Below are 13429 nucleotides of genomic sequence, written 5' to 3'. Positions count from 1 at the left end.
CCATCTGCAGAGCAGGAACATGGACACAGACTTGGAGAAGAGACTTGCAGACACAGCAGGGAAAGGATGGGACGAACTGGAAGATGCACAGAAGGACACATGCTATCATGTGTAGAGCAGTGTGAAGCTGCTGTGTAGCACGGAGAACTCGGTTGGGTGCCTCTGGGGACCTGGAGGGGTGGGATGGGGGTGACAGAGAGGTTCAAGAGGCAGGGGATATATATATATATACACACTTATGGGTGACTCATTGTGTGCAGAAACCAACACAACATTGTAACACAACTATACTCCAACTAAAATTAAATTTTTAAAATGCAAAGAAAAATTATTTTAAAAATGGAAATAAAAAAATTTTGACCCACCTTCTAAAATAACGAATATAAAAACAATCAGAACCTAATTAAATGTAAAAGCTTTTGCAAAGCAAAAGAAACCACAAACAAAACAAAAAGACAACCCGCAGAATGTGAGACAATATTTGCAAAGCAGGTGACAAAAGTTAATTTTCAAAATATACAAACAGCTCAGAGCACAATGTCAAAAAACACAAACAATTCAATTAAATAATGGCTGGAAGACCTTTATGTAGACTTCTCTCCAAAAAAGACATACAGATCATAATCAAACACATGAAAAGATGCTCAACACCACTCATTATTAGAGAAATACAAATCAAAACTATACGAAGTATATCACCTCACACAGGTCAGAATGCCCATCTTCAAATCACACAGGTCAGAACGGCCATCTTCAAAAAAATCTACAAACAATAAATGCTAAGAGTGGAGAAAAGGGTACCTCTTACACTGTTGGTGGGAATATAAACCGGTACAGCCACTGTGAAGAGTATGGCGATGCCTTCAGTTCAGTTGCTCAGTCGTGTCTGACTCTTTGCGACCCCATGGACTGCAGCACGCCAGGCCTCCCTGTCCATCACCAACTCTCGGAGCTTGCTCAAACTCATGTCTATTGAGTCGGTGATGCCTTCCAACTATCTCACCCTTTGTCGTCGCCTTCTCCTCCTGCCCTTAATCTTTCCCAGCATCAGGGTCTTTTCAAATGAGTCAGCTCTTTGCATCAGGTGGGCAAAGTATTGGAGTTTCAGCTTCAGCATCAGTCCTTCCAATGAACACCCAGGACTGATCTCCTTTAGGACAGACTGGTTGCATCTCCTTGCAGTTCAACGGACTGTCAAGAGTCTTCCCCAATACCACAGTTCAAAAGCATCAATTCTTTGGCACTCAGCTTTCTTTATGGTCCAACTCTCCCATCCATACATGACTATTGGAAAACCATAGCCTTGACTAGATGGACCTTTGTTGGCAAATAATGTCTCTGCTTTTTAATATGTTGTCTAGGCTGGTCATAGCTTTTCTTCCAAGGAGCAAGCACCTTTAAATTCATGGCTGTAGTCACCATCTGCAATGATTTCATCAGTGTCTAAGGACATCATTAGTGTCTAAGGAGATGTCTTAAGACAATAGAAATAAGACTACCATATGTTTCAGCAATCCCACTACTTGGCACATACCCTGCCAAAAACATAATTCAAAAAGACACACGTGGAACTTTCCTGGTGGTACAGGGGATAAGAAACTGCCTGCCAATGCAGGCAACACAGGTTTGATCCCTGGCTGGGGAAGAGCCCACATGATTTGGAGCAACGAGGCCCATGAGCCACCACCACTGAGCCCTAGCTCTAGAGTAGTGAGCCGCAGCTGCTGAGCCTGTGCGCCTGGAGCCTCTGCCCCACAAGAGACGCCACCGAAATGACAAGTCCACGCAGAGCAACAAAGACTGGCCCCACTCACTGCCAACTGGATGAAGCCTGCACACACAACAAAGACTCCGTGTGGCCAAAAATATTAAATTAATTCTAAAAAAAGACACAGGTACCCCCATGTTCACTGCAGCACTATTTACAATGGCTAAGACATGGAAGGAGGAGGCAATGGCTCCCCACTCCAGTACTCTTGCCTGGAAAATCCCACGGACGGAGGAGCCTGGTGGGCTGCAGTCCATGGGGTTGCTAAGAGTCGGACACGACTGAGCGACTTCACTTTCACTTTTCACTTTCATGCCTTGGAGAAGGAAATGGCAACCCACTCCAGTGTTCTTGCCTAGAGAATCCCAGGGATGGGGTCGCACAGAGTCCGACACGACTGAAGCGACTTAGCAGCAGCAGCAGAACATGGAAGCAACCTGGATGTCCACGAGGGATGAATGGATAAAGACAAGTGGTACATTTATACACTGTAACAGTACTCAGCCATAAAAAGTATCAAATTTTGAGTCAGCTGAAATAATGCTTAACCCAGAGCCTGTTCCACAGAGTGAGGTTAGAAATAGCATATATTAATGTATATATTTGGAATCTACAAAAATGGGACCAACGAACCTACTGCAGGGCCGGAATATAGGCTCAGACGTGGAGAGCGGACTTGTGGACACACGCTGAGAAGGAGATGGGGCAAAGTGAAGGACTAGCGCTGACCTTATACACTGCCACGGGTGAAACATGACGAGCAGGAAGCTGCTGCGTAACACAGGGGCTCAGCCCTGAGCGCTGGGGTGACCTAGGGGTGGGATGCGGGGCTGGGTGCGAAGCTTAAGACGGAGGGGACACATGAGTACACACGCCCGACGGACTCACCATGCGGCACCGCAGAAACTAACACAACACTGTGAAGCAACTACACTCCAATAAAATTCAGTAAAAATAAATACAGGAAAGCACGTTAGAGGCTTCATCCCTGGGGAGGACACAAATACACATCCGAGCAGAACGGCTCCTTGGCAGGAGCAACATGACCCCTGCTCTCATCAACAGTTAAGCCAGAGGCAGCCTGGTTCTTCCCCTGTCTAGTCCCCAAATAGTCCTCCCTGGACACACCACCACCGTCACCCCACAGAGGGAAACAACTCAGGGGAACTTGTTACTTGATTTTGCTCCATCTTGCAGCCGGAACAAGAGCCCCAGGAAAGCCATGCCTGAATCTCTTGTCAGGCCTCTAGTCAACTTCTACGGCTTGGGGCAAGTCAAGAACCCTGGTCCGTATCATCCCTTGTGGTTTCTTTTCCCACTCTTGCCACACCTTTGCAAATCATCCCTTGATTAAAGGCAACCCAAATGACCCGAATTTCAATGCACCCTCTGCTTCCTGCTGCCGCCCTGCCCCACACCAGAGCATGGACCGGTGTGAGCCGCACACAGAAGAGCGCCTGCCTGGCTTTCCCACGTCCCAGCAGTCCGGCCCGGGCAAGTCACTGCTCTGCGCCTCAGCGTTTATGTCAACACGGTGGAGGCAGGACAAGCAGTCCATACAGGAGCTTGTAGTCTACGCTCAAGAAAAGGACAGGAGCAACAGAGAGCCTGACTGTCTGACATCTGCTTGGGCAGACGTCCAAAACTGGTGCAGAATCCAAAGTTAAAACCAAAGCAATGACAATTAACAAAGCTAGGGAAACAAAAAACTGCAAAAGAAAAATAAAAAACAATCACCATACTGACTCAACTGTGTCTAGTGTTCACACTCATAGTAACTTAACAGTGAATACTGATTGACTCGAAATTCTTCAATGACTGTTGGGAGGCGGAGGGAGCTGTCGAGTAGTATGCACTGTGCAGTCCCATAGCAAGGCCACGGATGCGACCCTGGTCATCTCCGGAACTGACTGAGCCCATAGTAACCGTTGCCATAAGCATCCAACCCATCTAAATCGGCCAGCTCCTTGATCCCACATTAGATACAAATACCCAGCCTAACCAATCACCTAATGTCACCCTTCCAGCAGGAATTTTCTTTGTCTTGAGACTATAAAAACTGGCTTCTAACCCTGCACTGGCTCGCCCTGGTTGGTCAGGGTCGGCCCTCTGTGCCTGCAGTGTCCTCATTATTTCTGCTCTTTGTTCTTAATAAACTCCTTTCTGAAGCACTCTGTCTTTTCCAACTCACACTCAACATGCACGTGCTGGGGTGGGGAATGGCAGTGCTGCAGGGGGAGCTAAATCCTTGCCTTCTAAAGTAGCAAGTCAATCGATAAAGCCTAAAGCTAAGAAAGTAAGGAGGAGCTAACTATGGCATTTATATGGCGGTAAAACACTTCGCTAATCAAATGGTTAGAGTTGAAAAGTAGCTGCCTCTGGGAGGAAGTGGAAGCAGAGTGCTACCTAGCATAATAAGCTTTGGAGACCATCACAGCTCACAGGACTGGACTTTCCCGGACTCAGGACCCCTCACCTCAATTCCCACCCCACAGCAGAGGATGGCCACATAGCAAAACTGTTTACAAAAAAATCAGGGCAAACCTGTGTACGAGCTTCTCGCACCTAGAACTAGTAGGACAACATTCAACAGGGCTATGTAACGGTTCCTGCTGGAGCATGCTGCTGCTGCTAAGTCGCTTCAGTCGTGTCCAACTCTGTGCAACCCCATAGACGGCAGCCCACCAGGCTCCTCTGTCCCTAGGATTCTCCAGGCAAGAATACTGGAGAGGGTTGCCATTTCCTTCTCCAAAGCATGAAAGTGAAAAGTGAAAGTGAAGTCGCTCAGCCGTGTCCAACTCTTAGCGACCCCATGGACTGCAGCCCACCAGACTCCTCCGTCCATGGGATTTTCCAGGCAAGAGTACTGGAGTGGGGTGCCATCGCCTTCTCTGCTGGAGCATGGGGGGAGGTTAATAACAAAAGGTACCTTCAGTTCGCACCTGGCACTTATACTCGAACGCTGGCAGCAACCCCAGAGGGTGGGGTTTTTACATTAAGAAACATGTCAGGGATCCAACCCAGGCACCCTGCATTGGAAGCACCGAGTCTTAGCCACTGGACCACCAGGAAGTTCACACGCCCCAACTAAAGATCCCGCATGCTGCAACAAAGATCGAAGATCCTGCATACAGCCACTAAGACCCAGTGCAGCCAAAGAAACAAATGTTTTAAAAAAAAACAACTCCGAAAAGTAAAATGTCCTTGGTCACATGACCAGTAAGCCACAGACTCAGGGCCGTGAGCATTGGGCTCCAGTCATTATCAAATTCACCTGGACCCTGCAGCACCGGGCTGAACACAGAACCTGATAAACGCCAGCAGCTGTTACTACTGCCGCTGCATCGTAAGGGCAAGAACACCTGGCAGAGGTGAGGCGGAACTCAGCTCAGACACTGAGCAAGGTGGCTCCCCACACACCCAGCGCACAGCCTGAGACTCACTAGCCCGGGGGGCGCTGTGCCAGCCACTGGCACTTGGAACAGAGGGACAGCTGAAGTGCCTAGGGCAAAGGCCAGTAGGGCTGCAAAGAGCAAGTCTGCCAGGCTAAAACCTCAATACCAGTGAGACAAGGCAAGCCTTTATCACTAGGAACACAGGCTGTTTGGCTCCTGTTTACCTAAAGAGTATTAAAATATTTGAGCATGCAAGTATGCGCAGGTCTATTCTGACTGACTGGTCTTTTAAAAAAATACACATATTTATTTATTTGGCTGTCCAGGGTCTTAGCTGCAGCAAGCAGGATCTAGTTCCCTGGCCAAGGATTGAACTCTGGGCCCCCTTCATTGGGAGTACTGAGTTTTAGCCACTGGACTACTAAGGAAGTCCCAGAAGTCCCCAGCTGACCATTTAAAACACCAGAGACTTACACAAAAAGCTGAATTTCAGGCTTCTTGACAAGTCAGGGATTCTCCATGGAGCCCACCTAGCTAACATGTGGCCAAGCAGTGAGTGACCCCCTCGGACAGGGCAGTATTTCATTTTAGTACAGGTCCATCCACACTGTGTCCCGCCTTCGCTGTACCTGTCTGGCCTCTGCCCTGGGACTCCTGGTGTGGATGGAAGGATTCAGAGTCAGTTATGCAGGAGACCTGGAGCCCATTCAGCCCTATGACCGAGTCTTCCAGGAAGTCCTCATACCACGTGACCCCACACAAGCAGGTCCAAGTTCCTAGGGGGCAAACACAGCTTGGGGGTAGCTTCTGGCTCTCCTGAACAGCCCTGCACTGAAGAACCCCCCGGAGTGGGTGGGGGGGACCACCCTCGACAGGGAGCTGCTCTCCGGTCACACTCTGATCCATCCCACACACCCAGGCCCAAAGTTTCTGAAAATCAGGAATTACATTCCCAGCACATCGCGGGGCGGCATGAACAGGCACTCGGTAAATTTATATCTAACACCTGAGAAGCCCAGGGCACTGTCGCTGCCTCAAGGTCCAGTTCAAACCTTTCATTTGCAAGCTTTCCTTCCAATGAATCCCGACTCTGCTGCGGGCTGAAGAGCATCAAGGAGCTGGGGGTGCAGGGGCGAAGTGGGTAACGGGCGGCTGCAGAGCTGACACGGACAGTCCCTTCATTTAAAGGGTGATGGACGTTCCTGGTGGTCCAGTGGTGGAGCAAGGGGCGCGGGCGCCATCCCTGGTCGGGAACAAAGATCCCACACGCTGCAGCGCGTCTAAGCCCGGGCGCGCACAGCCGGTGGTCCACAACCAGAGAAGCCAGCGCAAAGAGTAGCCCCTGCTCGGGTAACACAAGAAAGCTCCTCCCCCGCCCCTCGCCGCCCGCGGCAACTGAAGACCAGCACACCCCAAAATTAATTTTAAAAAACCAACGGTGATGAGTCCTTGGAGAAGGAAGCACTTTCGGAGCTGCCCCTCACCAGCCTTCAGGAGGGTGTGCCTGGCCGAGCCGGTCCCTCACCGTCTCGCGCTCCCTCATCCCTGAGCCGAGAGGAACACTGCGGTGAACAGCACGCGGAGCGTTCAGACACCGCGCTGCACGCCGGCTCCACCAAAGCCAGCGGCGGTAACCTCTCCCAGCGCACCGCCACCTCAGCCCTGGGACACAGGTGTCCCCCCAGTCGGGACACTGAGGAAAAACAACTCGCCCGGAGCCCGCGAGTGCAAGGAGAGCCGGGACGCCAGCGGCTCGGTGGCCCCGGCTGGGCTCCATCCACTCCGCCCCTCTCCCAGCCCGGCCCCGGGTCCCCTTCTGCTGTGGGACCTGGGGCAGCTGCCCGTCCGCGCAGTGGGGCGGGGACAGTGGCGCCAGGTCTCCAGCGGGCTCGCAGGCGACTGGTGGGAGCCGGCGGCTCGGACTGACCTGGCGCCTTCGCCCAGCTCCCCGTGCGTGTTGTAGTTCACCGTCATAACCTTCACCGAGTCCTTGAACACCACGTCCCCCTGGCTGAGGTACTGCAGGGTGCGGCGGATCGGGAAGCGGCCCTTCATGGGCATGGCGGCGGCGAGTGGGGACCGGACTGCCGGCCACGAGTCCAGCAGCGCGGAGAAGCGAGCACGGGTGACAGCTCCCCCGCTCCCCGCCGGCCGCCTCGCCTTAGCGCCGGCTTCCACTTCCCGCGCAGACTCACGCGAGAGGGAGGGTCGCTCCCGGCGGGCAGCACGCGCGCCGCGGAGCAGCTTGGGACTTGTAGTCCTGGCTGGCGGGGCTCTCCTCAGTTGGCGGCGGCGTGGGCGAGGAGACAGCGGCTCTGCCTACAGCCTCCGAGCTCGTGGAACGTTGAGGTTTTCACGCTCTGCGACTCGGTCCTTCTCCCCTCCGCCCAGGGAAAACATTTTATGTAGACTCAAACTCGGTCATTCGGACAGCAAACTTAATAGGAGGAAGTAATTCGGCAGAGCTGAGTTTCAATACCAAGGCGCCCAATAACTTTTTGTTCAACCTCAAGTGTGTCAGTTTTCCTCACTCAACTCCGGCTTTACGGTGAAGGGTAAGAACTGCGCAATGTCTAACACTGACTTAAAAACAAACAAACAAACAGAAAACAAAAAACTGACTTGCTAAAGTGGGGAGAAAAGGAATTGAGTATGTATCCACTTCCTGGTTCCATCACTTCAGAGCTCTGGATCTCTATTCCTTGAAAAGCAAAAGGTGGCTGAGAAGTACTCTTTCTGAAGTACTCTTATTGATCCGAATATGTCAGTTCTTTACTTTTGAGGGACAGTTTTGCCAGATACAGAAATACAGGTTGGGAGTGGGGGGCAACTTTCAACACTTTAAATGTTTCACTCCACTGTCTTGCATGGTTTCTAAATAGGAGGCAGCTATCTTTTTTCCACTATAGCTAAGACAGTTTTTTCTTCTGGTTTCTTGCCGGGGTTCAGCCCCGGTGGATCCAGGGTAATTCGAAGGGGAGACGGAATCGGCGTCCTAGGAAAAAACTTATTTAATTACAGATATAAAGAGAGATTAGAAAAGGATAGTGTAGTAGGACATGTTAGTGGAGAAGAGGAGGCTGAATAACTTGGTTTACGTGGAATACCAATCGAGTATCCACGCTCCAGATGGGAATTCAGCCAGAAGGGGAAAGAAAGAACGACACGGGGGAATCAGTCTTTCCAGAAACTAATCCGATTTCTTTATTTTCAGGTTGCTTATATACTTTTTGTTATACATAGGGATGAATACAGAGTCACGTGGGGTCAGCAGACCTGGCCCTTGTCAAAATCAGGTGCTTCATATAAAATTATACAAAAGGTTTTAGGGGTTTTACATCATCTTCTGACCATGAGGCCTGCTGACATTTTATGGCCCTTTCTGATAACGGTCAGTCAACCAGAAAACTTATTTTTTCCAGGGGTGATTTTTTCTTAAACCAGGTGCCACCCTCCAAATAAAGTTGCATTCCTATAGGGTAAGGTGTAGTGGGTTACAATCAAGAAAGGAATTTACTTAGCCTAAGGTTTAACATGATTAATCTTAAAGGTTAATACTTATTTCTCCTATATGCTAGTTATATTCATTATAAGGGCAGGGAATATGGAGATTTAGCGGCAAATATTGGCTCAACAAATGAAAAAACCTTCACCAATATAATTTCTAATCAACCCGCTATACTCTACTAATAATTTTCTAAGTTCTCAAAAGAATCTGTATTTAGAAAGTTTAAAGCATCTTGTGCCTCTCACGGTTGGGAGGCTGTAATCACATGTGACCAGACGAACCTGCTCAGGCAGGCTAGAGAAACTTCAGAGGAGTTTGTAAGTTGAAACACTCTTGTCACGCCCAGGAATTTTTATTAACTGGAGCTGCAAGTTAACTCCTTCTCCGAGAGAGGTGGTGGGGGGTCAGCCCCCCGTAAAGTCAGAGGTATAGGTGAGAGCATAAAAACAGTAAAGTAGGCACTCTGGTTTGGGGGGTAGATGCTCGGGAACAGGGGGTCTCCTGAGGCTCCATCTCGCCTTTGCATAATGCCGAGCCTCCTTCCTCATGACCTTTGCCAAGGGTGGAGTTCCTCACGCTGGCTCCCGGCAGTTTCTTTCAAGATTTTCTTTATGCCTTTCATTTATAGAGTTTGAATAAGATATACCTAGGTGTATAGGTTATGACAATCATCACCTTTGTCATCACCCACACAAGTAGAATTCAAATTTAGGTATACGGCCTGTGTGTGTGTGTGTGTGTGTGTGTAGACACATGCAGGTTAACACAGTATGTATTTATTGCAAAATTAAATATCTAAGGTACTTGTCAATCCAGTGAAGTGCACCAGAATAAAATTTCTAGGCAAAAAAAAAAAAGATATACCTAGTGTATATTTTTGGTATTTATCCTGCTTGATGTTCTCAGAGCTTTCCTGGACCTGTAGTTTGGTGACTGCCATTCATTTTGGAAAATTCTTGGCTGTTATTACTTAAAATATTTTTACTCTTTCATTTTTTTCTCCTTCTGGTATTCTGATTTTTTTCTCCTTCTGGTATTCTGAAAGTGTCCCATCGTTCTTGGATGTTCTGTGGGTTTTTTGTTATTGTTGTCGTTGTTTTCCCATTTGCATTTCAGTAGGGAAGTTCAGTAGGGAAATCTGCCAGTAAATTTGGAAAACGCAGCAGTGGCCACAGGACTGGAAAAGGTCAGTTTTCATGCCAATCCCAAAGAAAGGCAATGCCAAAGAATGCTCAAACTACCATACAAGTGTGCTCATTTCACATACTAGCAAGGTAATGCTCAAAATCCTCCAAGCTAGACTTCAGTAGTATGTGAACTGTGAAGTTCCATATGTACAAGCTAGATTTAGAAAGGGCCAAGCAACCAGACATCAAATTGCCAACATCCCCTGGATCATAGAAAAAGCAAGGAAATTCCAAAAAAAATTCTACTTCTGCTTCATTTTCTATGTTAAAGCCTTTGACTGTGTGGATCATAAAAAACTGTAGAAAATTCTTAGAGAGCTGGGAATACCAGACCACCTTACCTGTCTCCTGAGAAACCTGTATGCAGGATAAAAAACAGCAGTTAGAATCAGACATAGAAAAACAACAAACTGGTTCAAAACTGGGAAAGGAGTATGTCAAGGCTGTATATAGTCAACTTGCTTGTTTAACTTATATGCAGAGTACGTCATGTGAAAAATGCCAGGCTGGATGAATCACAAGTTGGAGTCAAGATTGCCGGGAGAAATATCAACAATCTCAGATATGCAGATGATACTTCAATGGTAGAAAGTGAAGAGGAACTAAAAGCCTCTTGATGAGGGTGAAAGAGGAGAGTGAAAAAGCTGGCTTAAAACTCAACATTAAAAAACTATGATCCTGGCATCTGGTCCTATCATTTCATGGCAAATAGATGGGAAAAAAGTGGAAATAGTGACAGATTTTATTTTCCTGGGCTCCAAAATCACTGAGGATGGTGACTGCAGTCATGAAATACAAAGACACTTGCTCCTTGGAAGAAAAGCTATGAAAAACCTATACAGTGTTTTGAAAAGCAGAGACATCACTTTGCTGACAAAGGTCCATAGAGTCAAAGCTATGGTTTTTCCAGTAGTCATGTACAGATCTGAGAGTTGTACCATAAGAAGGCTGAGCACCAAAGAATTGATGCTTTTGAATTGTGGTGCTGGAGAAGACTCTTGAGAGTCCCCTGGACCGCAAGGAGATCAAACCAGTCAATCCTAAAGGAAAAGTGAAAGAGAAAGTCACTCAGTCGAATCTGACTCTTTGCGACCCCGTGGACTATACAGTCCATGGAATTCTCCAGGCCAGACTACTGGAGTGGGTAGCCTTTCCCTTCTGCAGATCTTCCCAACCAGAGATTGAACCCAGGACTCCTGCATTGCAGGAGGATTCTTTACCAGCTAAGCAACAAGGGAAGCCCAAGAATACTGGAGCAGGTAGCCTATCCTTTCTCCAGTAGAAATCAACCCTGAATATTCATTGGAAGGATTGATGCTAAAGCTAAAGCTCCAATACTTTGGCCACATGATGCAGAGAGCTGACTTACTGGGAAAGACCCTGATCCTGGGAGAGACTGAGGACAGGAGAAGGGGGTGACAGAGGATGAGACAGTTGGATGGCATCACCATCTCAATGGACATGAGTTGGAGCAAGCTCTGGGAGATAGGGAAGGACAGGGAAGCGTGGCACGCAGCAGTCCATGGGGTCGCAGAGTCACACAACATAGCAACTGAACAACAACAAAGGAAGTCTCCATGACCAACCTCCAGACTCACTGATTCTTTCCTTGGCTGTGTCCAGTCAACTGACTCTTCCCTTGGCTGTGTCCAGTCAACTGATGTGCCCATCAGAAGCATTCTTTGTTAGTGCTTTTTTATTTCTAGCATTTCCTTTCAATCTTTCTCAGAGATTCCTTATCTCTGTTTCCATTACTCATCTCGTCTTGCATACTGTTCACTTTTACCACTAGACTCTCTACCATAGTAATCACTTAACTTTCCTATCTGGTAACTCTAACATCTGTCTAGTATCTGAATCTGGTTGTGATATATACTTGTCTTATCACAGTGGCGTTTTTTTTCCTTACCTTTTTTTAGCACACTTAAAATTTTTTGTTGAAAGTCAGACATTATTGGCTGTATTAGGTAATAGGAACTGAGGTAAATAAGCCTCTGTTATGAAGGGTATGTTATTCTGGCTGGGACTTGAGCTGTTTGTTTGCTATAGCTGTAGGTGGCCAGAGGCTTCAACTCCTCTAGCGTCTTAGCTTTTGTCTCTTGTGACTTTGGGTTTCCCTAGAGAGTGTGTGTTTTGCTCCTCATTCAGTTGTAGTCTATGCTTATACTGGAGTTCTTTTGGTGTGGTGCTAAGGTGTAGGGGAAGGGAAACATTGTATAATTTTATGGTGAAATCTCAGTATTTTAATGGATCAGTGTCCTTGGGCTGTGACCTTTGTAAGTGTTTCTTAATCCACCTCTGTTATAAAAAAAAAAAAAGAAATATACTCGGTCTTTGTTCCCAGCTCCTGGTCAGAGCTCCTAAAACCCTTGTAGGGTAATTTCCTGGTGGTCCAGTGCCTAGGACCCCACATTCCCAGGGCAGGGGTCTGGGTTCAATCCCTAGTCGGGAATTAGATCCCACATGCTTCAACTAAAGATCTGACATGCTGCAAAGATCTAGGATCCCATGTGCTGCAACTAAGACCCAGCACAGCTAAATAAATAGAAAATTTAAAAACAAAACAAACAGGTAATATTTAGTGCTTGCTATAGGTCAGACAGAATGTCAAGTATTGGGTATGGATACCTCATTTAACCCTCCAAACAACTCTGGTTTACAGATCAAAGAGAGTGTGGTGAGGTTAAGCATGCCAAGGGTTACACCCCTGGGATTCCAGCCTAGGTCTGCCTGTCTCCAGAACCCAAGCTTCGCTGGCCTGCTTTGCGTACAGACACTCAGGTTTCTAACATTAGGGAGGACATTTCATCCACAGGAAGCACGTCTTCTGAACTTTAAGGTCACAAGCTCTTCTGCCTTCAACTCTTCAGGAGCCTAGCATGGTTTTCCAAAAGACTTCAGGACTTCCAGCTTCAGCTCAGACACATGAAGAGTTTGATAGCTGTCACTCCTGTCCTTACATGAGAAAGCTGGCCAAACTGAAAGTCAGTGACTCTTCGGACCCCAGAGAACTGAGTTGGCAGGGCTGACTACCACCTAGAAACCTGGAGAGGTGAACGCAGAGTGACAGCCAAGATCTGCTTACCTGTAGCAGAAGCCACTGGAGCCGAAGCTGGAACACGAGATGAACGGCTGGAGGCTGAGTGTGGACTAGCATGCGAGAGGCAGCCTGAGGGGCACCCTACACTCTCCTAAACATCACCTCCTCCTGGGTGAGTCCTGGGAGGTCTCAAAGGTCCAAGTCATGGCGACATCGAAGACCCACTCAGCAGCTTCCTCTCTTTTCCCATTGCCCAGTTCTGCTCCCTTTGGGCACGACACCTGTGTAAGACAGTTCATTTAATCAACACTGCAGGAATCACTGAACATAAGGGCAAAACTGGAACCCATATTTATCCCCTGGGAAGACTCCTGGTTTTGTCTCGAGGCCATAACCACATGGGGAACACAGGAGCTAGGGCTGTTTTCTTGTACTCAGAAGTCATTAAGGAGAGGACTGGTATTATTAAGGAGATGACCAGATGTTATCTGGTAATTCTTGGTGTGCACAAACACACAAACACACACACCC

General features: G+C 47.9%; 1 protein-coding gene across 1 annotated transcript in view; it reads right to left on the bottom strand.

The window, feature by feature from the left end:
* Positions 1 to 7359, bottom strand: part of MRPS25 (mitochondrial ribosomal protein S25) — a 49560-nt gene extending 42201 nt beyond the window's left edge. The window contains exon 1 of the mRNA XM_018067066.1: positions 7091 to 7359. Within this exon, the coding sequence (XP_017922555.1) occupies positions 7091 to 7224 (134 nt within the window). The 5' untranslated portion in view covers positions 7225 to 7359. The remainder of the gene's footprint in view (positions 1 to 7090) is intronic.

The sequence above is a fragment of the Capra hircus genome, chromosome 22 (genome assembly GCF_001704415.2).
Source record: "Capra hircus breed San Clemente chromosome 22, ASM170441v1, whole genome shotgun sequence".
Classification (NCBI taxonomy): Eukaryota; Metazoa; Chordata; class Mammalia; order Artiodactyla; family Bovidae; genus Capra; species Capra hircus.
Note: the sequence above shows the minus strand (reverse complement) of the source record. Positions and strands in the feature narration are given on the sequence as shown.